This window comes from Antechinus flavipes, chromosome 5 (assembly GCF_016432865.1).
Source record: "Antechinus flavipes isolate AdamAnt ecotype Samford, QLD, Australia chromosome 5, AdamAnt_v2, whole genome shotgun sequence".
Lineage (NCBI taxonomy): Eukaryota > Metazoa > Chordata > Mammalia > Dasyuromorphia > Dasyuridae > Antechinus > Antechinus flavipes.
Window position 1 is genome coordinate 62,581,338 of NC_067402.1, and position 23,073 is coordinate 62,604,410.

General features: G+C 35.3%; 1 protein-coding gene across 1 annotated transcript in view; it reads left to right on the forward strand.

Annotated features, from left to right (window-relative positions):
• GAD2 (glutamate decarboxylase 2) overlaps positions 1-20,398 on the forward strand; it is an 83,540-nt gene extending 63,142 nt beyond the window's left edge. The window contains exons 14-16 of the mRNA XM_052000633.1: positions 839-946; positions 3,347-3,436; positions 16,622-20,398. Of these exons, the coding sequence (XP_051856593.1) occupies positions 839-946; positions 3,347-3,436; positions 16,622-16,795 (372 nt within the window). The 3' untranslated portion in view covers positions 16,796-20,398. The remainder of the gene's footprint in view (positions 1-838; positions 947-3,346; positions 3,437-16,621) is intronic.
• The last annotated feature ends 2,675 nt before the right edge of the window (positions 20,399-23,073 follow it).

Sequence of the window (23,073 nt, forward strand, 5' to 3'; positions counted from 1 at the left end):
TTAATCCTAAGAATTCAGGACCACTGATGGTTCTTGTAAAGTCAGTGGAACATGGCCCTGGGCAGACCAGAGCACGCCAGAACAAAAGTAAAATTCTGTTCTCCACAAGACTAAACTAGATCCTACTATCACCCTGGCTCTGAGAGAATGAGGAAGCACTCTGCAGAAAATAAGATGTCACAGCCCTTCGGCTTAGACTGTTTCAGTTGTTAAGAGACAATGACATATATCTGTGTCTTTTCCCAGGCAGACCACATAAAGTTAAGCTATAAACAGGAAAGTTATCACTTTGAGTTATCCATCTCAGTTTAATTATTGTTAGAAAACGTTAAGTGCTCCTGTTATGGGTAGCAGCTATTTTCTAAGTCATTCCACTGACACCCAATAAATGTTAAGGGATGAAGACAAAATCATTTTAAAAGCAGTTCTCTAGAGTGTGCTGCCTTAGGGTTAATCAGTAGGGGACCAAAGTTGCTTGGAATTAAGATAATAAATGCAGATGTGGTAGAGATCTTAAAAGCATAGACTCCAGCTCCTTCAGTCTACAAATGAGTAAACTGAGGTACAGCAAAGCTAATCCACTTACCCAAGGGTTCACAGGCAGTCAGTTGTAAAGCTAGTTCAAACTCCAATCCTTTGCTGCCAAATCGAACTCTCTGCATCATATCACACTGCCTATTTCATGCAATTGCTAAGCTGTTTCCAGGGGCTCCAGAGGAAAAAAGTGCTATAGAGGCTGTAAAGAAAAGTAGGAGTTGGGTTTCTGAACCTGCATGGATTTTTTCCAGATCTAAGAGCTCCCTTTCTCTCATCATAAACTTTATATTCCTTCTCTTAGGGGACCATTGGATTTGAAGCACAGATTGACAAGTGTTTGGAGCTTGCAGAGTATTTATACAATCTTATAAAAAACAGAGAAGGATATGAAATGGTGTTTGATGGAAAGGTATGGCGTAGTCTGATTGACATAATCATAACTTTTCTCCAAATAACAAATTGCTAATGTCTGTGATCCACCTTTCAGGTGTCTTCAATAGTCATATCCGGGGAGCAATGCAAGGCATGGTAGTTCCCATGTTCCAGAATTCTCACTTTAATGGGACAGTCATGAGATGCAGGAATTACAAGAACCATTATCTGACTGTTATCTTGGAATCCTCACTCTTTTCATTCCCCCATGTGCAATCAGTTGCTAGATTGTGTTTATTCTGCGCCCCACCTCCTCCACTTGACCCTGTTAGCACACTGGTACATATATTCATCACCTCATGGCTGGACTTTGAGGTCTCCCTCCTTCAAATTTCTTCCCGCTCTAAACCACACTGCACGCAGCTATCAAATCACTTTTCCTAAAACACAGGCCCATCGTGTCCCATATATGCCCTCTTATAATATTTTATTCCTATTATATTATCAAATATAACACCTGTCTGGCTTTTAAAGCCCTTCACAAACTACTCCCTTCCCATCTTTCCAGTCTTCTTATACCTTACTCCCCTTTTACTCTGTATAGATATATATTCTTAGATAATATATTGAATTGGGAAACAATTCAAAGTCCATTTTGGATGGAATATATATAGATATAATATATATGTGTGTATATATATATGTATATATATATATGTATGTATATATATATATATATGTAATAAAAGTTGATTCTGAAAAAGTAAGTGAAAGTTGGACTGTAAAGGATGGTAAATGGAGGGGTTTGTGTTTGTGCTTTATCCTGTGGCCAACAGTGGATCATGAAATGTTGTTGTTGTTCTTCCAATGGTATTTTATCTTTCTAAATACATGTAAAGATAGTGTTCAACATTCATCTTTGCAAAACTTTATGTTCCAAATTTTTCTCTCTTCCTCCCCCACCTCTCCTCTCCCCAAGACACTAAGTCATTCAATATAGGTTAAACATGTGCAATTCTTCTAAATATATTTTTATATTTGTCATGCTGAACAAGAAAAATCAGATCAAAAGGGAAAAAAAGAAGAGAAAGAAAAAAACAGACAAACAAAAAATAACAACAAAAAGGTGAAACTATTATGCTTTGATCCACATTCAGTCTGCATAGTTCCCTCTCTGGATGCAGATGGAACTTTCCATCCCAAGTCTATTGGAATTGCCTTGAATCACCTCATTGTTGAAAAGAGCCAAGTTCATTACAGTTGATCATCACCTAATCTTATTGTTACTGTGTACAATGTTCTCCTAATTCTGCTCCCTTCACTCAGCATCAGTTCATGTAAGTCTTTCCGGGTTTATCTGAAATCAGCCTGCTCATCATTTCTTAGAAAACAATAATATCATTAAATGGTTTTTGATCAAGGCAGTGACATGGCCATCCCTGTGCTTTTGGAATATCATTTTTAGATGGATTGGATAGGGGAGAGATTGGGACAAAAAGACCAGTTATTACAAGAATTCAGGCAAGCTATGATAAGGGTCTAGAATGATGGCAGTAAAAACAAAGAGAGAGGGACACACATGGAGAGAAATGTGGAAATGAATCAATAGGTCTTGTAAACCAGAGCTTCTTAAACTTTTTCTAGTTGCTTGAGAAATTTTACACAGCCTCAGGTATATAAGTATATAAAATAGGGATACAAATCAAATATTTACTGATGACAACTATTAATTTTATGGCCTCCTCATTCAACTACATGACATTTTATTCTGGGGCTGGTTTTCTAATTCCTCCCCTTTCCCATCCCATTAATTCTAGAATAATGTTTTTCCTGGGTAAGTGGGCCATATAAACATGCAAGTCCATTCTTCAACATATGTATCTCGCATTAACTCCCCATACTACATTTATAGGACAAGCTAGGTTGAGGCCATAAAAATATGCTATTGGGTTGATGATATCTCCTGATGTTTTTTAAAAGACTATTTCTCAATCTCTCCTAAGCTGAAAGTGCAGGGCGCATTTCTATTACTGATTGTCAGAAACATTTCAGACATGGGTCAGTTTATCCTTTCCCTAAGCAAACTGGTATCCCCTCCCCAGTTCTGAGAGGCTAGTATCTTAGTGCAGACACCTAATCACTACAGCCCACTGCGGTCAGAATTCCTGAGCTCAGGAGATCCACTAGTTTTCACCTTCCTAGTAATTAGGATTGTAGATATATCACCATTCCTGGATCTCCCATTTTATTACAGACATCCTATATTATACCATATTCTATCATCTATTCATTAAAAAATTTAATTGTTAATATACCATTTGTAGTGGATATCTCATAGAGCATAGATCAAAAAGCACTGATTTAGCAGTCATTGGTACTAACCTGCTTTAAATATTAATCATGAGACAAAGTCTTGTTTGTTTGTTTTTCCATTTAGCCTCAGCACACAAATGTCTGCTTCTGGTATATCCCTCCAAGTTTGCGGCACTTGGAAGACAATGAAGAAAGAATGAGTCGCCTCTTAAAGGTAAATGATCCATGAGTTCCTGTGATATGTGTGTTTGGTTATTTATATATCTATTATGTCTATCTCTATGTGTGTGTATATATATATATACATATAGGACTATATTTAAGAGAAATGTAGCATCTGTACATTGTTTTTCTAATTGAGTTGTTATATGCTGTTTTGTAGGCATAGAATGCTTATTATAGTAATTTGAGTAAACCTAAAAATGCCTATTCTCTCCCTACCTTCATTTATTTCCCTGTGCTTGCAGGAGAATTTGTGATGTTTTAAAAATAACTAATTAAGTGATCCCCATTCCTCCACAGACACCACTAGAGCAGTCAAAATAGCAACAGGGATATAGATGGAGTCTTGAAGGGAGGTTGGGACACTCAGGCTCTAGCTTGGCAGCAGTGGAATAAAGCCTTAGTGTCTCTACCTGAAGTGCTCACAGTTAAGACCACAAGAGAACTCAATTGTGTAATCAAGGGAAAACATTTGAGAAAGCAAATGATAACAGGATAGTGTCCAGAGGAAGGGGACCAGGATGGTGAAAGCCCTTGAGATTGGTCATATAAAGAAACTTTGAAAGAACTAAACATTGAGCCTGGAAAACTGATTTGAGAAGTGACTTGTTGTTGTTGTTTTATTTCAATTGTGTTCAGTAAGATATTTTGGACCCTATTTGGATTTTTCTTGGCAAAGATTCTGGAGTGATTTTGCTGTTTCCTTCTCCAGCTCATTTTACATATGAGGAAACTGAGACAAACAGGGTTAAGTCTCTTGCCCAGAGTCACACAGTTGGGAAGTGTCTGAGGTGAGATTTGGCTCAGGAACATGAGGTTACCTGACTCCAGGTACAGGGCTTTGTGCATTATGGCGCCACCTAGCTGCTGCATTAGAAATCACCAGGGAGGTGAAACATTGTGTACCTTTTCCACATGCTTCCCAGCATCCTGTTAACAAGTAGCATCAGTGTAAAATAAACATTAAAAGGGGAGAAAAAGTCCAGGAAGGTCATTAACCTGGGGAAGAAAGGCATATATACATACACACACATATATAAAAACATACACATATGTGTGTCTGCACAGTTGTATTATATATACATATACAGTTTGTACATGTTTGTATAGACATATATACCTATGTGTGTATGTATAGATACAAATACAAGTGTGTATATATGAATGCACACACTTCATATTGTCATACACATGCATATATTTGCATACTCAAAGATACACATATATGCATATATGTGATATGCAAACTTGAGATCTTTTTAGTATTTTTCTGTGCAAGAGTGGGACCACATAATGTAGTAGATGGAGAGTCAGCCTTAGAATCAAAAAAAGCCAAATTCAAACTCTGACTCTAGTACATATTGCTTGTACAAATCATTCAACCTCTCAATGTCCTAAAACAGGATTGTTTATGCTTTTCATATATAGATCCTCTTAGCATCTGATAAAGCCCATAGGTTTGTTTTTGGAATAATGTCTTTTTTTTTTTGTTTTTCAATTTTCAGAGGTATAAGGCAATAATTAAGTGTCTTTCTCAGAGTCGCTAGGAAGTGTCTGAGGCCAGATTTGAATTCAGATCCTCCTCATTCCAGAGACTACATTCTATTCACTGTGCCATCCAACTGCCTCTGAACAATATTTTTAAATGTATTAAAAAGATGACAAAGGAAATCTGTTACATACTGACAGTTATCAAAAAAAAAAAAGTCATGGTCCCTAGGTTAGCATCCTCTTATCTGACACAATTGGTCATGGAAAATCATGGGTCTTTATTGATAGAAAGTGTTTTTACCAGAGTTTCCTTGCACCAATGAAATCACAGGTCCTCACCTATAAAAACAACCTGTGGGGAGCTCCTCCCCTCCAAGCCCAGCCCCTACCAAGTTCATTGCCAGATTCATTACAGTACCTGGCAAAGTTATCTCTTTGCCTTCAGTTTCTCTGTGTAGCATGCAGAGCAAAAGCTGGTCTGCAGAACCTTTCTCTAGGGGAGTGGGTCTTTTTAGAAACTGATAATGAAAACACTGTCCTATGGTGAGTGAAACATGCCTTTGGAAGACAAACTCCTATGAGGTTGCCCCTTATGTTTCCTCTTCTATAGGATGTGTATCAATGGCAGGAAATGTGAAGTTGTAGTTGGGACAAAGTAGGAGATGCGAAGGAAAATTTAACTTGGAGAGAAATATTTTTTTTCCTTCTGAGTTAGAGATTTGCTCCCAAAAATAGTCTTAAATATGGAAAGCTGTATGTAGTCTCTTTTTGTCATTTCCAAAATTAGTATAGGTTTCATCTTCTGCTGAGGATTGTGACTAAAAGAGAGTTGTTTTGAATTATCAGTTGGAAATTTATTTTAGTTTGGATGAAAAACCTGATTTTTCGTCTCACTACTAGGAGTATGACAAGAAAACCTTGAGGTGTCCAGAAGTCTGTTCAAGTTCAAGATTAAAAAGTTCCTGTGGTCTGGCCCCTCACCTCAAACTTGAATAGACTTCTGGGATTCTCTGTGTTTCTGTGGCAAAACCAAAAGTCAAATTACAGACACATGAGAGAAACCTTCACAAGTGACTTAAGACTCATAAGAGATGATCTGAGAGATGACAGACCTATTCTAGGAAAAAAATGAGAAGAATATTGATTACATAAAAAAAAATCTGTAGTTTTCCTCACTCTGTCAGGAATGATGTTTTTTCAATTAAATTATAAAAATGGCCTTTATTAGTAACTAACTTTACTTATTATAAGAATACTAGAATCAAATGAGTCTATTGCTTTTTTTCTTTTTCTAAATGAAATCTCTGGCTAGAGGAAAAATCAATTAAACTGAACAAACATTTATTAAGGACTTAATTATTATTGGATACTATTAGGTACAAGATAGTGAACCTGCCCTCCAGAAACTAACATTCTCTTGGAAGGATAAAGCTTGTACACAGATGAATATAATACAAGGGAGGATGTGAAGGAGACTAAAGAGAGACTAAACTAGAAAGCACTAAAAATGAGACTTCAGAGAAGGGAGAATCAGCAATCCATCTGATCCTTGAATGAAGATGAAGATCATGAAATTTATCCAATGGTTCATTTGAATAATTCTTTAAAATTTGCAAAGCACCTTACATATATCATTTGATTTGAGGCTTAGAACAATTCAAGTTGGGAGACATATACTCCAAATAAATATTATTAACCCTTAATACAAGTGACTATATAAAGGAGTAGATAGAGTGCTAGACTATACATATTTCAAATCCTGCCTTTCTTCCTTCTAGCAGTTTGACTCTGTGTTCCTTGGGAAATTCGATTGGACTTATTTTATGTCTTGGGATGAGTTAGGTTACATCTGTAATTGGTGTAGGGAGTTTCCATACCAGGAACTACAAACATTGATTACAAATTACAAACAAATCATTCCTATATTCAGATTTACACACAAGAAAACTGAAACTCATAGACTTTAAATGACTTGTCTACATTTATATAGCCAATAATTATTAGGCAGAATTTGAACTCAGGTCTTCCTCTTTAAAATCACAAATATTGGTTTTAGCATATTATATAATATATGACGGAAATGGAAACCTTTCCCTGTAATTCAAGGTTAGCACACCATCAAATCTTTAACATACTCTTGAAAATCTGAATATTGGAAGAAGGAGCTGAGAAAACCATAATGAATTCTCGCTTCTACCCCTCCATTTTCATTACTGAATCTGTCTGGCCCAATAATTGCTTTAGCTATCTGATCACTAAGAAATGAAAATGTAACCACATATGTTTTTTAAGTTTAATCCTTCTCCATTTGCATCTAAAATGAATGAGAAAAACATGTTTGAGAAAAGAATTTTATTCAATGAAAAGTCCTTCAGAAATAATCTAACCAGAGAAGAGCTGAAGGGAAGTAGGTAGATCTAAGGAATAAGAAAGGACCCATAGGATGGATGGGGGATAGTGTATAAAGGGAATGGGAGAATCAAGAGGAAATTTGCCTGCTGGTCATTTTTGCATATTCCCATAATGGAGAAGAGGAAAAAACAGTGGCCAATCCACCGGACTATGAGCCTTTGGGTTTTATTCAGTGATTTGACTTTAATGGCTTTAATTATGAGGTCAAGGTGGAGTAGAACCAAAGAATCCGAGATTCAGGGCAAGTTCCTCATCTGAATATTGGTTAGAGAAACAGGGTATCCTCCTTAAAAGTGGTATTCATGCTCCTAGCCTTTGCTGGGATAAAACTTGGGAGGTAAATATAGCTTCTTGGAGGTTTAGACTACTGACTGGCAAAGATTTATAAGCTTAGAGAATCCTGATATAATATCATGGGTTGAGCATGATAAGAATTGCCAAATCAGTACCCACAGAAACAAAGTTGGCTACTGGCCAGGGAGAGTACCCTTGGTTGATAATGTGGAGTTGTGGGGAACAAATGCTGACATGTCAGTTAGTTGATCTATTAAACTAAAGGTGGCATAAAGGCTCCTGATAATAAAGGGGCTGGGGCTTATAAAGGCTGGGCAGGGTGTCCTATGATAGGTGGATCAAAAGTCATTATATCCAGCCTGTACATAGAAATAAGACAGACTTCTGGGCAGCAGAAGCAGATTTCCAAAAATAGTTTTATCCTCACAAATACACTTTTCAAATTTATTTATTTTTAAACTTCTTTTAAAATTTTTGAATTCCAAATTCCCTATTTCTCCAATCCCTGCACCACTCATTGAGAAAGCAGCAATATGATATCAATTACAGATGTGAAATCATGCAGTTTATTTCCATATAAGACACGTCACCAAAAAAAGCAAGAAAACAAAAGGGGACAATATGTTTCAATTTGCACTCAGAGTCTCTTTCTCTGGAGGTGAGCAGCATTTTAATCATGAGTCCTTCAGAATTTTCCTATCATTGTATTGATCAGAAAACCTAAATTATTAACAATTGATCATCTTTACAACATTGCTGTCACTGTGTACAATGATCTCCTGGTTCTTCTCACTTCACTCTGCATTAATTCACATATGTCTTCCCAGATTTTTCTGAAATCATCCTGCTCATCATTCCTAATAGCACAATTTACCATGATTTGTTCATCCATTACCCCATTAATGAGCATCCTTTCAATTTTCAATTCTTTGCCACTACAACTAGAGCTGCTATGAATATTTGTGTAGATGTAAATCCTTGTCCTTTTTTTTGTTCTCTTTGGGATTAAATCTAGTAATGATATTGCTGGGTCAAAGAATATGCACAGGTTTATAGTTCTTTGTGCATAGTTCTAAATTTTACTCCAGAATGGTTGGACCCATTTACAACGCCAATAGTGCATTAGTGTTCTTATTTTTCCTATATCCCCTCCAACATTTATCATTGATGTAAGATAGTATCTCAGAGTTATTTTAATTTATATTTCATTGACAAGTTTGGTGCATTTTTCTGTGACTGTTGAGAGATTTTATTTCTTTTTCCAAAAATAGCTTGTTCCTATCCTTTGACTATTTATCAGTAACTCTTATTTTTTATAAATTTGATTCAGTTCCATATATGTGTGTGTGTATGCAAATATATATGGGAGAGATCATATAGATAAAAAAAAATAAGATCTTTATCAGAGAAACTTGATTTTCAAAAAAAAAACATTTTTGATAGTACTTCATTGCCTGTAGTATCTTTTGGCAAAATGTAGTTTCCCTGATTATCTCTTTTTTAATTAAGTCTATTTTTGCTTTTGCTTCGTCTGAGATCATAACTGCTATACTGATTTATTTATTTTTACTTTAGCTGAAGCACAATAAATTTGCTCCAACCTCTTATTTTTAACTCTGTGTATGTCTTTCTATTTCAAGTGTGTTTCTTATAAACAATATATTATTGGATTCTGGTTTTTAATTCATTCTGCTATCTGCTTCTATTTTATGGGTGGGTTTATCCCATTAACATTCACAGTTATGATTACTGTGTATTTCCCTCTATCCTACTTTCTCCTGTTTATTTTTCTCTCTTTTTAACCCTGTCCCTCTTCAAATGTCTGTTTTGCTTTTGACTAGTCTCCCATAAACTACTCTCCCTTTTATTACCCCCATCTTTCCCTTATCCTCTTCCTCTCTTATCTCCTTTTTTTTAATAAGACAGTTTTCTGTCAGTTCTGTGGCACAATGGATAGTGTCATTCCTGAGATTAATTTGACCTTGGATACTTACTAATTGTGTAACCTTAGCCAAGTCACGTAAGCCTGTTTGCCTCAGTTTCCTCATCTGTAGAATGGGCTGGAAAAAGAAATGGCAGCTCATTTCAGAATCTTTGCCAAAAACAAACAAACAAAAAAATAAAAAAACTGTAATGGGATCATGAAGCAAGAACCAAAACTTAACATAAAATTTCTATACCCAACTGCATTTGTATATCTATTATTTTCTCTTTGAACTAAATCAGTGATGTTCAAAAACTGCCTGCCACTACCCTCTTTCATGCCCCACTGTAAAAGCTCTTCTTTAAGTACCTCTTTTCAGTGAGATGATTTTCCCCTTTCTTCCTTTCCCTTTCTCCTTCTCCTAATGCATTTTTTTCATCCATGTTTTAGATCACCCCAATGTAATCGGTTCATTCCCATGCCATTTATTTATGTAGAATCTTTTTAATTGCTCTAATAATGATAATGTTCTTAAAAGTCACATGTATCATCTGTGGCCATACCCTCCTGAACATGCTTGATCTTGTCAGAAATTACATGTACCATTCCCATTAAGAAATGTGAACAATTTAACCTTGTTGAGTTTTCTATGATTTCCCTTTCATGTTAACTTTTTATGTTTCTCTTAAGTCATATTTGAATGTCAATTTTTCTATTTAGCTCTGGCCTTTCTATCAGAAATATCTATAAGTCATCTATTTCATTCAATATCTATTTTTTACCTGAAAAATTATACTGAATTTTTCTGGGTAGGTTATCCTGGCTAGATTATTTGTAATCCTAGCCTTCTTGCCTTCCAGAATATCATATTCCAAGTCTTTCATTCCTTTAATGTGAAACCCACTAATTTTTGTGTAATTCTGATTGTTGTTCTATAATATTTGAGTGTTTTCTTTCTGGCTACATGCAATTTGTTCATCTTGACTTGTGAGCTCTGAAATTTGGCTATAATATTCATAAGAATTCTCATTTTTTTAATCTCTGTAATCAGTGGCCTTTTAAATTTCTATTCTATCTTCTGGATCTAAAATATCAGGGAAGTTTTCCTTTATAATTTCCTTATAATTTCTTTATATTGAAATATAATATCTAAGCTCTTTTCTATCATGGCATTCTGGTAGTCCAATAATTTTTAAATGATCTCTCCTTGATCTATTTTCCAGGTCTGTTATTTATCTGATGAGAAATTTCACATTTTCTTCTATTGTTTCATTCTTTTGACTTTGTTTTATTGTTTATTGATGTTTAATGCAGTCATTAGTTTCCACTTATTCAATTCTAATTTTTAAGGAATTTTTTTCTTTAGTAAGCATTTGTACTTTTTTTCTACTTGGCCTATTTGCTTCTTAGAAAGCTCTTTTCTTCAGTGAATGTTTATGTCTCTTTTATCATCTGGCCAATTCTGTTTTTTTAGGATATTACACTAGCACTCTTTTCTATCTTGAAACTGTCTCCAAAACCCCAACCCTCCTGCATCCACAAGAGATACCCTAAAACTGCAACAAGGGCCTCTTCTCCCTTTTGACTGACCACAGGGTCCTCCTGTCTACCCTGTAACTGTGACCCAGGACTTCATAGCTGTAAAAGAGTTGCCAAAAACCACCTGATCCTATACCCAGTGTCAGCTCAGCATTCCCTTTAATTTCTTTCTGATAAGTTGTCTGTTTGTCCTTACTATTCTGGGCAGTAAGAGCTCTTACTTCTGCTTCTCTTTCTGCTGCTACTGGTATAGCCACCTCCAAGGCTCAGCATTGCTGTTAGTGCCATATGTGCCCCCAGGCTAGGCCTATCATCCTGAAACAGATCTCTCCTTCCAACCTCCTAAGCTCTTTAGGGTTGGAAAAATGTCTCTCCCTGATTTTTTGTTGCCTGTGCCATCCCAAAATTCAACTCTATGATATGTTGTTTTAAAGTGGTTTGGAACAGAATGTTCAGAGAGTGCAGCTGGATTGCTGCCTCTGTTGTGCCATTCTTCATAAATATAATTAAGATCTGTCTATATTAGAAAATAAGATTGTGATCTCTTAAGAAGCTCTGATAGACAGATAGCAGAAAAGGGGCAAGTTATAGATTACTAATTAGTGCAATACGCATAGATTCGTGTGAAGTGGGGATAGATGAACAGTAATAGAGGGCAATTCCTCAATCTTAAAGGGCACTCCCTCTGGAGTAACAAGACAAATATATTGATAGCAATGTCTCTGGTTCCTTTGGTCTTCATTACACTTAGTCATTATCTCCATCTTTTCTCTCACCTAACTATACTCCATTATAGCTTGAAATGCTAACAAATGAGTAGGAATGGATCGAGAAATAAAGAATAGAGGTAATAGTGGATGTGTACTTTTGGGAAGGATGTACTATAGTATGTGTTTAAATATTGGGTAGTAAAGAAGGAAGGGGAAATTTAATTCCTGAATATGGCCTTTAAATTCAAGATTGGTTTTTTTCATTTTCTTTTATTATAGTTATTATTAAAATGAGTAAATATCATTTATGGTTCTTTAAGAGAAATGAATGATATAGTGGATAGAGGAGCCAACTTTGACATGAGGAAAAAAATGTGTCAAGTCATGCATTTGTGACTAAGGGCAAGACATTTCATTTCAATGCCCTTTCTAAGCAACTCTCTAAGCCTTTAAGTAAGATAGGTGTTGTCTATCTTTATATATGTATTGACAAAAAGTTTTTCTTTAGAGTTTTCGGGTGGGCAATGAGACACAGAGAGAAAGACACATAGACAGAGACATAAGAAAGAGAGGTAGACAGAGATGGAGAGAAAGAGAGACAGAAAGATAGAAAGATACAGAGAGAGACAGATGGGAAGAAACAAACAGAGAAAGACAGAGAATGTAAAATTGTTTTCAAACTTTACCATGCTGGCTCCCATAGCTAGCTAGTTAAAAATGTGTTTATATCTTATGATTTGTTAATACACAGTAGAAATAGATTTTTTTATGCTTTCTCTCTCCCTAATTCCTGCTACTTTAACATAAGCTCTCTTTGAAAAAAGCAAATGTTGACTCAAACAGGGAAAATGTTCACTGGACCTTATTTTAACAAACATGAAAAAGCTAATGGACCAGCAGTAAAGAATGATCCCTAACACCCTTTGTCTGCACTTCCCCAGCCCCAAGAGGGATAATGATGATTAGATCTCCAGTGAACTTTCAGTTTGAAGGAGAAGCCTTTTCCCAGTGGATTTCTTTATTCTACTGGTCCAGGAATAGGGCAAGATGTCTAGAAGGAAGTGAGAAGTCAATGCGTTCATTCAAACCATCAGGATTTTATCCCGCCTATGCTTCCTTTGTTAGTGTTTAATCAGTTGCCACTGATATTCCGTTTATTTGGCACTGTCTTTTTCGACATCTAGAAGTAACATCTATTTAGACAGCTGTGGATTTTCCAGGTTCAAAGGCAGGTGGACTTTGATACTGTTTATTCCAAAAGCTGTCTGGCATGTGAATTGATAACAGATTAATGTTTTGATCTTTGATTTTCACTCATCTAAAATAACAAATGACCACATTTCACAAAATTCTGCCATTTAGAAACTGTTTGTTTGGGTTACTCATTTAGATATTAAGTTGGGACTTAATGTCAAGTCCCAATGTCAAGTAAGATCATTATCTTACATGTTCTGACAATCTAGATGTTGTACAAGGACCCTATATAAATTGATCCTTCCATAACAAACAACTAAACCTCAAAAACAGTTAGGAATTTTTTCTTATGCCTTAAGCTTTTTCACATCCAAACTTGTCTCAAAAACTGGAGTTCCTTTTCTAATTGGAGATTTCCGGTCCTGGTCATGCATAAAAATCAATCACTAGCCTTTAGTATCAGACTTGTGAATTTCACTTCTGCTTTCCAAGTGATCTTGTCTTGTCAAGACTTCATTTTTGCATACCTATGATTGCGTCTTTTGGGGTTCACCCCCTGCATTGAACCTAATTCTCAGAACAGATAGATCCCAGTTTCAAACCTCAGTTCAGATTCAACATTCATCCCAGGGGGAATAGCACACCCTGTGCTTGCCCACCATTAAAGGACAAGGTTGAGCACATGTACAAATCCATACAGAATTTTAATACACTCCAGGAAAGAAGGGACCTTAGAAATCATGAAGTCTAGCCCATTAATTTTCTCTCTACACCATTCCATCAATCATAGGAAGAAGTCTTATAAAGAATCTAATCCAATGCTCTCTTTTAACAGTTAGGGAAACCAGAATTGCCCAAGAACACACAATGCATTTCTTTGATTTGGTCCTATAACTTAAACTAACTTCATACACGTTAGGCATTTTAAGGATAGAAACTGCAGCACAGCTATAGAAAAGAGATGAGGATTTGGAACTCATAGGATCATAGAGATTGTCACTTTGATTTTTTTATTATTTCCTTTAATAGAAGCTAAATACCCAGGAATAAAACAAAACAAAACAAACTAACAAGAAAAACCAAATAGTCTCCATTCCTGAAAGGCAAAATAAATCATTGGGCTTGTCCCTGAAATAAACCTGAAGTCCCTAGGATGACTAACATTCTTGTGCTATCGTTCATAACAGTATCAGATGTTTTCCCCTCCCTCTATCTCTCTCTGTTTCTCTCTCTCTCTCTCTCTCTCTCTCTCTCTCTCTCTCTCTCTCTCTCTCACACACACACACACACACACACACACACACACACACACTCACACACATTCATACACACATATACAAATGACAAATGTTCCATTTCCCCAGGGTACTTTCATTTCCATTTTGCCAATAGCAAAGCTGACTTTTTTTATACTACTTTAGGCATTTGTTATAAAACTCTTTTACATGCTCTAAATTTATGACATTCCTCAGAACCAGGTGAAATAAACAGTTCAATAATTGTGATGGCCATTTTACAGATCAGGAAACTAAGCCCCAAAAGTCAAATGACTTACCCAAAGTCCAGGTATTCTGACATTAAATCTAATACTCTTTCTGTGATACTTCACTGCTTCTCCTGGGTCAAAGACAAGGACTCTCTTTGAAACTTTTGTTTAGGGATCTAGAATTTAAATGTATGCCACTGTAGAGAAAGCTCTTTTTATTGTGTTCATTCTGCATAGTCTTGATGTGTCTAGGATATCCCTATTATGTGCTCTTCATTGTGTTAGGCTAAGGGGATGCAGAAATGTAAAAGACAGTTTCTGCCTTTAATGAGCTTAAAAATCTAGTTAAAGAGATAAAATACACATGTACAAAATTAAGAACAAATAGAACAAAGTACAGAACAAAGGGTTCTAGTTGAAGAGTACCAATACAGTTCTTTAAAGTTGGGGGTGGAAGTGTTAGTTAATTTGTGACATAAAATTTCATACGGCAGGTAAAACTTGAAGGAGCCTTGAGTAGTAGACTGAGGAATTGGAAGTTGATTCCACAGGCCACACAGCTTGATGGCACAATGGACAGAGCACTGGGCCTGGAATCAACAAGACTCATTGCCTGAGTTCAGATTTGGCCTCAGATACTTCGTAGCTGTATGGCAAGTCATTTTACCCTGTTTGCCTTCATCTTCTCATCTGTAAAATGAGCTGAAGAAATAGCAAACTACTCTAGTATCTTTGCCAAGAAAAACCTAAATAAACACAACTAAAAAATGACTCAACAATAACAACAATTTCATGGGCTATGGGACTTAGCCATTACACCACAATTCATTTTGTGAAACCAAATCTCTTTTACACTTTTGCACATTTGTATCGGATGTATCTGTGCTACTCTGCTCACCTTCTCACACTCACACACTCAGGGGACAGTTTAAATCCTTATTCTGAATTATCTCTATTTTACCAAAATACTATGAAACTGAAACATCACCCCCCCCAAAAAAAGATTTAAAATGGAATACAATAGAGTTGAGGCATAGAAAACTTAAAATGCTCTTGAAACAAATGGAAGTTATCAGTGGTCTGTTTGTCTTCTGGCCTTGCTATTCAGTTTTCCAAATCTTATTTCTAGAGTATTTGTATTTACTGGGTTAGAATAGCTATTGGACATTCTAACCTTTAGCATAATAATAATGATGATCCTTCCCTAAGTCAGCACTAAAAAACATCATCATTTAAAAAACAAAACCAATAAGGTAATGCTTCAATGTTCTGACAATCTGTTGTCTTGAGTACTTCTTCCACTGATGAAGACCACAATCTATCTGTTCCCTTCATCCATGCATCTATTGTCCAAATATTCCATAAGGATCTCTATAAGAGATTCATCTCAGGATCTCTGGGCTTCCAAGGGACCACTTGTTCTGTCAAATGGATTGTTTGTTTTGTTTTGACATTGATGTGGAGTGACCCTAGGTCAGAGAATTCCTTCCAATACAAATCAATAGCAGTTCTATAAGGTCACATTTTAGAAAATTACCTAGAAGCACCAAGGTGTTAAGTGACTCACTCACCACCACTCAGCAGTATGTATCAGAGATAAGTTTTGAACCTTGACACCAAAACTAGCTTTTTATCTCTCATCACCTCATCTCTCATCAGGTACCAATCACAGGAAGGTAAAAAACACTATTATACCTAAGTCATTAACAAAAGTTCCATCATTTGTTTGCTATGATGGCACTGAAGATGACAGGATCAAATATAATATTAAAGTTGGAAGAGACATTAGAGATAATATATTCCAGTACCTTCATTTTATATATGAAGAAACTAAGTCTCTGATAAGGACACTTGACTAGTAATTGGCGGGGCAAGGTCTCAGATGCAAGATTTTTGGTTCTAACATCCTTCACTATACCATGATACCCTTGAGATCTTAATCATTTTGCACTGGGAAATCAATAACGTCATCTAATCTCAAGAAAATTAAGAATTTATTTCTTAAAGGGAAAATAAACATGACTGAATTTTTTCAAAGGAAATCTAATTTCAAAAATAAAAAAGATTCTTTTTTTTTTTACACATTTGTCTAAGAAGAAAAACACACTCATTTGGTCTCTTCCACAGGTCGCCCCTGTGATTAAAGCCAGAATGATGGAGTATGGAACCACCATGGTCAGCTACCAACCCTTGGGAGATAAAGTCAATTTCTTTCGCATGGTCATCTCAAATCCAGCAGCAACTCATCAAGACATTGATTTCCTGATTGAGGAAATAGAACGTCTTGGACAGGATTTATAATCATCCAGCCAACCAAGCTATCCCAGCTCTCTAGCTAGACAATTAAGTTGTCACAAACTGTGTGAATGTATTTGTAGTTTGTTCCAAAGTGAATCTATTTCTATATCGTGGCGTCAATGTAGAGTACAGTTTAAAAAACCAGGAAACATTGCTCCTTTTAAAAGTCCTTCCTTAAGTTTGAGGATGAATACCTCTTTCATAATCAGCAGTACAATTAATAAGGAAAAGCTGAAAACTGTTTAAAATGGTTCCCCCAATTCCAGCAAAATGAGTAAAGTTAGTATGTATTTTCGTTTCAGAGTAGTAGGCTTGAATGGTGCCAAATTTGCCCCTAAGATTCACAAAATGTTCTTTGGGGTACAGTAGGGAAAAAAGATAAAGCAAATATAAAATGTATGTTGAAAATAAAAACTCTTGCCTTTTTCATAGTATTAGAAAAGAATTTCTAATTTACCTATAGCAACATTTCAAATGTATTTAAATACATATAATTTTACAAAAGGAAATATATATATATAAAGAAGATCCTATTTTATAAAGTATAGATTTTTATTTTATATGGGTTATAAAAACTTCTGGGGCAGAAATGAAAAAACTAAGCAGATTTTTTTTTCTTCCAATGGAGGCACATGAGATTCTTAGTAATGCTTATTTTGAAACATAGACCCACAAATTCTTAAAATGTGGAACAACTTATTTCTACATGTCTCACAGCTTGTCACATCTCTAAGGTTTAGTATTTCAAAATCTCCCAAGAGCATCTGAGCTCTTAAAAATGCTAGATCAAATTAATTACAGGACAACAATAGGATATTCTTCCAATTAAGTTTTCCACATGGTCTTCCCTCAGCTGATCCACTTAGTACACAGTATTTGCCAAACTTCAATCTAAGATTCTATTAGTTTGATTTTCTTTCTTCTGCCTTCCAGTGCTTTCCTCCCCTTTGAAAAGCTGGTGCTTATCCTCAAAGCATCTTCCCAAATAGCATTGAATAATTAGGTCATTCAGATTAGGGAAATGGAAAATAAAGTCTAATAGGGACTGAGCAGAAGTGATTGAAGCATGCTTCCAGGATACAATAAGCCAAGAAAATTAAATTCCCACTTGGCAGAAAAGAGATCTATGTAAAAAAAAAAAATCAAATCTTTCTATATGTTATATATCTTCAGTAGGTGACTAGGAAGAAGTCTTTTACTTCATGGAAGCTTATTTATTATTCCCACTTATTTTTAATGAAATTCATTAATATTGATAATATGGCAAGGGCAATTAACATAACACAAATGATTCTTTTCCTCCAGTACAAGCTTAAATTGTCCTAATTTCCCATAGTGGAACATTATCTTAAGTAGATCTTTAATTCATTTGCTGTCTCTCCAAGAATACAAAACAATTAATAAAATGTTTGGAGTAAAAGGTTCCCCAAATTCGAATAGCAATTGACTCTTCTAGGTCTCTCCCTGCAGTCTCTTATATTAGGCATATTAAAAGTAATAAGGTAAGTGGACATATGTACTTGTTCTTATGAAACAACAACATAGGAGAAAGTGGGCACAGAGATAATTCTTTGAGCTCATATTGCAGGCCCTGATTACTTATTTATAAGCCATCCCCTAGGCTCTTCTTACCTCCACATCTGTTGAGAAATTGTTCAGTGTCATAGAATCTCTACACAGTAAAACTACAGGTGCAGAGAGTAAGTAAGAATACTCGTAATTACATACCTAATCCTGCTCTTGATCAAAATAAAGTAGAAAAAGGAGATGCCCTGACTGGAAATAGCAGTTATCTATCTACCTGTCTATTTGAGTGAAATAGTTAACTCTTGTGTCCTTTCTCCTATGTTTCATGAAAGAACTTACTTTAATTATGTATTGTTAAAATGTATGCTTAAGCATATATGGCCTTTGGAGTCAGTTCTTCTTTCCTCTTATCAATGTATTCACTGGAGACTTTAGAAAATAATTTTTTATATGTGCATATATATTTATTCTCTCATGGAACAAGAATGTCATTTGAATATTTGTTTTGCAGCCAAGCTTCCAATTCCTTTCTTTGAATTGACCTTCTGGATTCAGTGCTTGATTATGTGTTATGAGCTTTTGTGAAATGTGCTAGCAATTAATTGTGATGTTTATTAAACCAGAGCTCTAACAAGCCCATTCTTCTTGAAGAAGACAATAAAGTTCAATCTTCTGATCTCTTCCCTTTGTAAGCCGGGTTGCCCATTCCCTTTTGGTGCCATCAGTTAACTTAAAGAGGATGCCATTTTCTGTGACTATAAGCTAATGTGATTCAAAAGATGAAATCTTTGCACTTGAATATGAAATTATACCCTAGTTTTTACGAAAAAGTTCCTGTTCACTCAACCCCATGGAGGGCATTTCTCCATGTTTAAGAATATTTTTGCTTAACACTATGCAGCTAAGTCCCCATCTATCTATAACCCAGTGAATAAGGGCACAATCAAAAGCCCAAGTAGTACCAGAGACTTTTGATTAAAATAATTTAAAGTTTATCTCCGTTCCCCTGGTAAAAGGAAAACAAAAGTCTTAGAATTATCCCAGATTCCCTTTGCCATGTCCAATATATGTGAGACTGCTCTTTAGTCTTGTAAAGAAGTTTTGGTTTTAGCTTTAACTAGAATCAACATGGCCATTTTTATTTCTGAAGCAATATTATGTTTCTTTCTTTCTTTAAAATACTTGAAAAAAAGTGCGGTGCGTTTTTATTTTATCTGAAATGTAGAAACGGTACTGACTGTGTAATGTCATGAGGATGTGAAGAAAGCAAGAAAGGGAAACAAATTGTGTCTGTAATTGTGTTGCCTTTTATTCTATTGATAGTCCTGTCTCGTCGCCTCAGATTGAGGTTGTGCACTTTAGATTTAAACTGTACAGTGTTGCAAATCAACATGTGTTACTGTATAAGCTTGTTCAATATATTATGGATATGTCACTTTCTGTGTGGTAGCTGTATTGAATCTTGATATTGTAAGAACTACATACACATTTGTCCCTGTATTATCTCTTTGCTCAGTTGTCCGACTTTCATATCAGCTCTAATGCAGAACATGCCCTTGCTGCTAACCTCCTTCCTAGGAGATCCACTATGACAAGAGTAGAGTGTTTTAATGAAAATAAAGGTAAGAGTCTCACTTCATCTAGGAGGATAGAAAAAAAATAAAATGATTACAGCAGCATCTCAATCTGCTGAAGTCAACGATATTCCATCTGTGGGGCAAATAGAATATATTCTCTTCCTTATACTAAGAGCAAAGGGCATGGGTGAAGACATAGTACATGGAAAAGGAAGAGGGGGGATAAGTAACTTGGTTTCACCTTGCACGTGCACTTCTGTTTTTCAATGCTACGTACAAACACTGTATATTTATAAGTTGTGTGTACCACAACACAGGACACATCAGGTCTTTCAGGAGGTCATGGGTATTTTCCCTCACTACTTCATTTCCTGCAGCCAGAAAAAAAGACATATGTCAACCTGTTCTTCTGACCAAATAGAAACTTGTGTTTGATCAAAGTATTTTATCTGTGTTGTCTCTTGAAACCCAAATAAAAGCAGAAAATGTGGTTACACATCAATCGCTGAAATGTTTAGTATTTTTTTCCCCTTTCTGGCCTGGCTGATTTTGTGATAACATACTATATTTTCTCATGAGCATCTCAGCATTTTGTGCAAAAGGTTATGTTTCTTTCTTATCTGTTGCTTTTTGACTGTCATTACATTTTGACTCCCGGAATGCAAAACCCTGAAGAGCCCATTGAGACACTCAGCATATGATTGAATCACAGAACCTCAAAGTTGAAAGAGATCTCAGAGGATATCAAGGACTGAACAAGAATCTTCTCTATGATATATCAAAAAAGTGCTCCTCCAGTCCTTGTTTTAAGACTTTAAATGTAATAGAATCTACTACCCCTTGCAGGAGCCCATTCCACTTTAAGATAGAGCCAGTTGTTAGGAAGGTTTTCCTATCAGTTTCTGTAGTGCCTGGCACATAGTAGGAACTTAATAAATCTTTGTTGATTGACTGGCTATGAGCATAAGCTGGTCTCTGCAAATTCTATTCATTCTTGAGAAAGGGTTGGGTTGAAATTTGTAAGGATGTAGATGTCTATTTGTGGCAGACATGTCTGTTGGTCCAAATCCAAAAGCGTACTGACTGCTTATTCATCAATGGAAGGCAGAGATACAGAGATGGCTTCATTTCTCTGAGTCGAAATCAAAAACAACAGCTCAAACCCCAAATTCATGTGGAAAGGATAAAGAAAATATACCATTACCACCAAATCACATTAGTCCATTAGATTAATTAGCACTTTAGACATTCTGTGGTTAAAATATCAATGTCTCCAAATTAAACAATGTTCCTAAATTTGTGAGCTCAAAGGAAGGCAAATTGCCAATCAAATCAGAATTTTAAAAGATTTATTATAGAATTGAAAAGAACCTCAAAAGTCATCTAAGCAGGGACTTATTAACTAAGGCATTTTGCCAACCCAAACTGACTGACAGACATATATATATATATATATATATATATATATATATATAGGCACTCATTCCTGATTCTTCTATTTGCAAATAATTCATAGTTACTGGAGCTAGAAGCAGCATGGTAGCAACAACCTGACATAAACATTTCTGCTGCCTAGAACCAAAAGCACACTGACTGCACATTCATCTAGGAGAGGGAGAAGGAGATGTGTTTTTTTTTAATGTGAATTTATTTATTTTTAACATTCATTTAAAAAAAAATTGAGTTCCAAATATTCTATGTACTTCCCACCATTTTGAGAAGGTAAGAAATATATCAGTTAAACAAATGAAATAATGCAAATCATTTTGCCCATCTTAGACGTTGCAAAAAAAGCAAAAAACAAAATGGAAAAAGTATGCTTCAATATGCACTCAGAGTGCATCAATTCTCTCTCTGAAGGTATATAACATTTTTCATTATGGGTCCTTTGCAATTGTCTTGGATCATTGTCTTGATCAAGGTAGCTAAGTCTTTTACAATCTTTTTGCTGTTATAATATTGCTGTTACTGTAGACAATATTCCACTCATTTCTCTTTCATTAGTTCATATATATTTTTCCAGGGTTTTTTTTTTAAGAAATCATCTTGCTCATCATTTCTTTTAGTACAATAATATTCCATCATATTCATAGGCCACAACTTGTTCAGTCATTCCCCAATTGATGGGCAGTCCCCCAATTTTCAATTACTGCTCTAAATTTTCATGCATATAAGCCCTTTCCCCTTTTGGGGGGGATATACCCCTAGTAGTGATATTGCAGGGTCATATATATGTACAATTTTATCACCCTTTGGGCTTAATACCAAATTTTTCTCCAAAATGTTTGGACCAGTTCGTAACTCTAATATTATATTAATGCTAGGTAGATGTTTATAAGAACAAATTATACTGCAAACATTATCTAGGCTATCTCAACTTTTAAAAAGTAATAATAGCAGCTAATTTTATTTAGCACTTGAAAGTTTGCAAAGCACTTCACAAATACTTTCTCATATAATTTTCACCATCATTCTGGGAGATGAATGCTACTGTCATTCCTTTTTTACAGATGAGGAAACTGAGTGTAAGAGAAGCTAAGGTATTTGCTCAGTCACATGAGTCAATAAAAATCTAAGGCTGAACTGATTTCATAGTCACACACAGTCAGACACAGATACAGAAAAAAATAACTGCATTGAATGTATGGTGGAAATCTCAAAGGCCCCCATATTACTGAATGTTCTTATATAGAAAGAACTGATGATTTTAACCCACTTTTTTTGTAGGAAAATGTTCCTTTTGTTTTATGCTCAAGCTTTTCTTTATCAGTATTCTGCTTCTCCAGAGCAATCAACCCACTTTGTTTAAATTTTTGTCTCTTCTTCTTTTAATGTGATATTCTTTTCTTTATCTTTTTGTAAGATAAAAATCTTCTCTATTCCATGAAGTCTTTGATCGGCCCCAGGCATTGGTGATAATGACCTTTGTATTATATCAGATATTCATTTGTTTGGAGCTAGAATATTTGGTCCTTTATTTCCTGTCAATGCGTTAACTGGATGATCTTTACAGATAACTTTCTGCACAGTCTGATAAACAAGAGCTCAAGAATTTCTATTTATTTCAAAAGAATTAAATCAGATTTTTATCTTGATATTCCAATGACTTATTTGTTCCTATTAACATAAGAACCTATAATAATAATGCTAGTCAACATTTGAATAATACTTTATAAA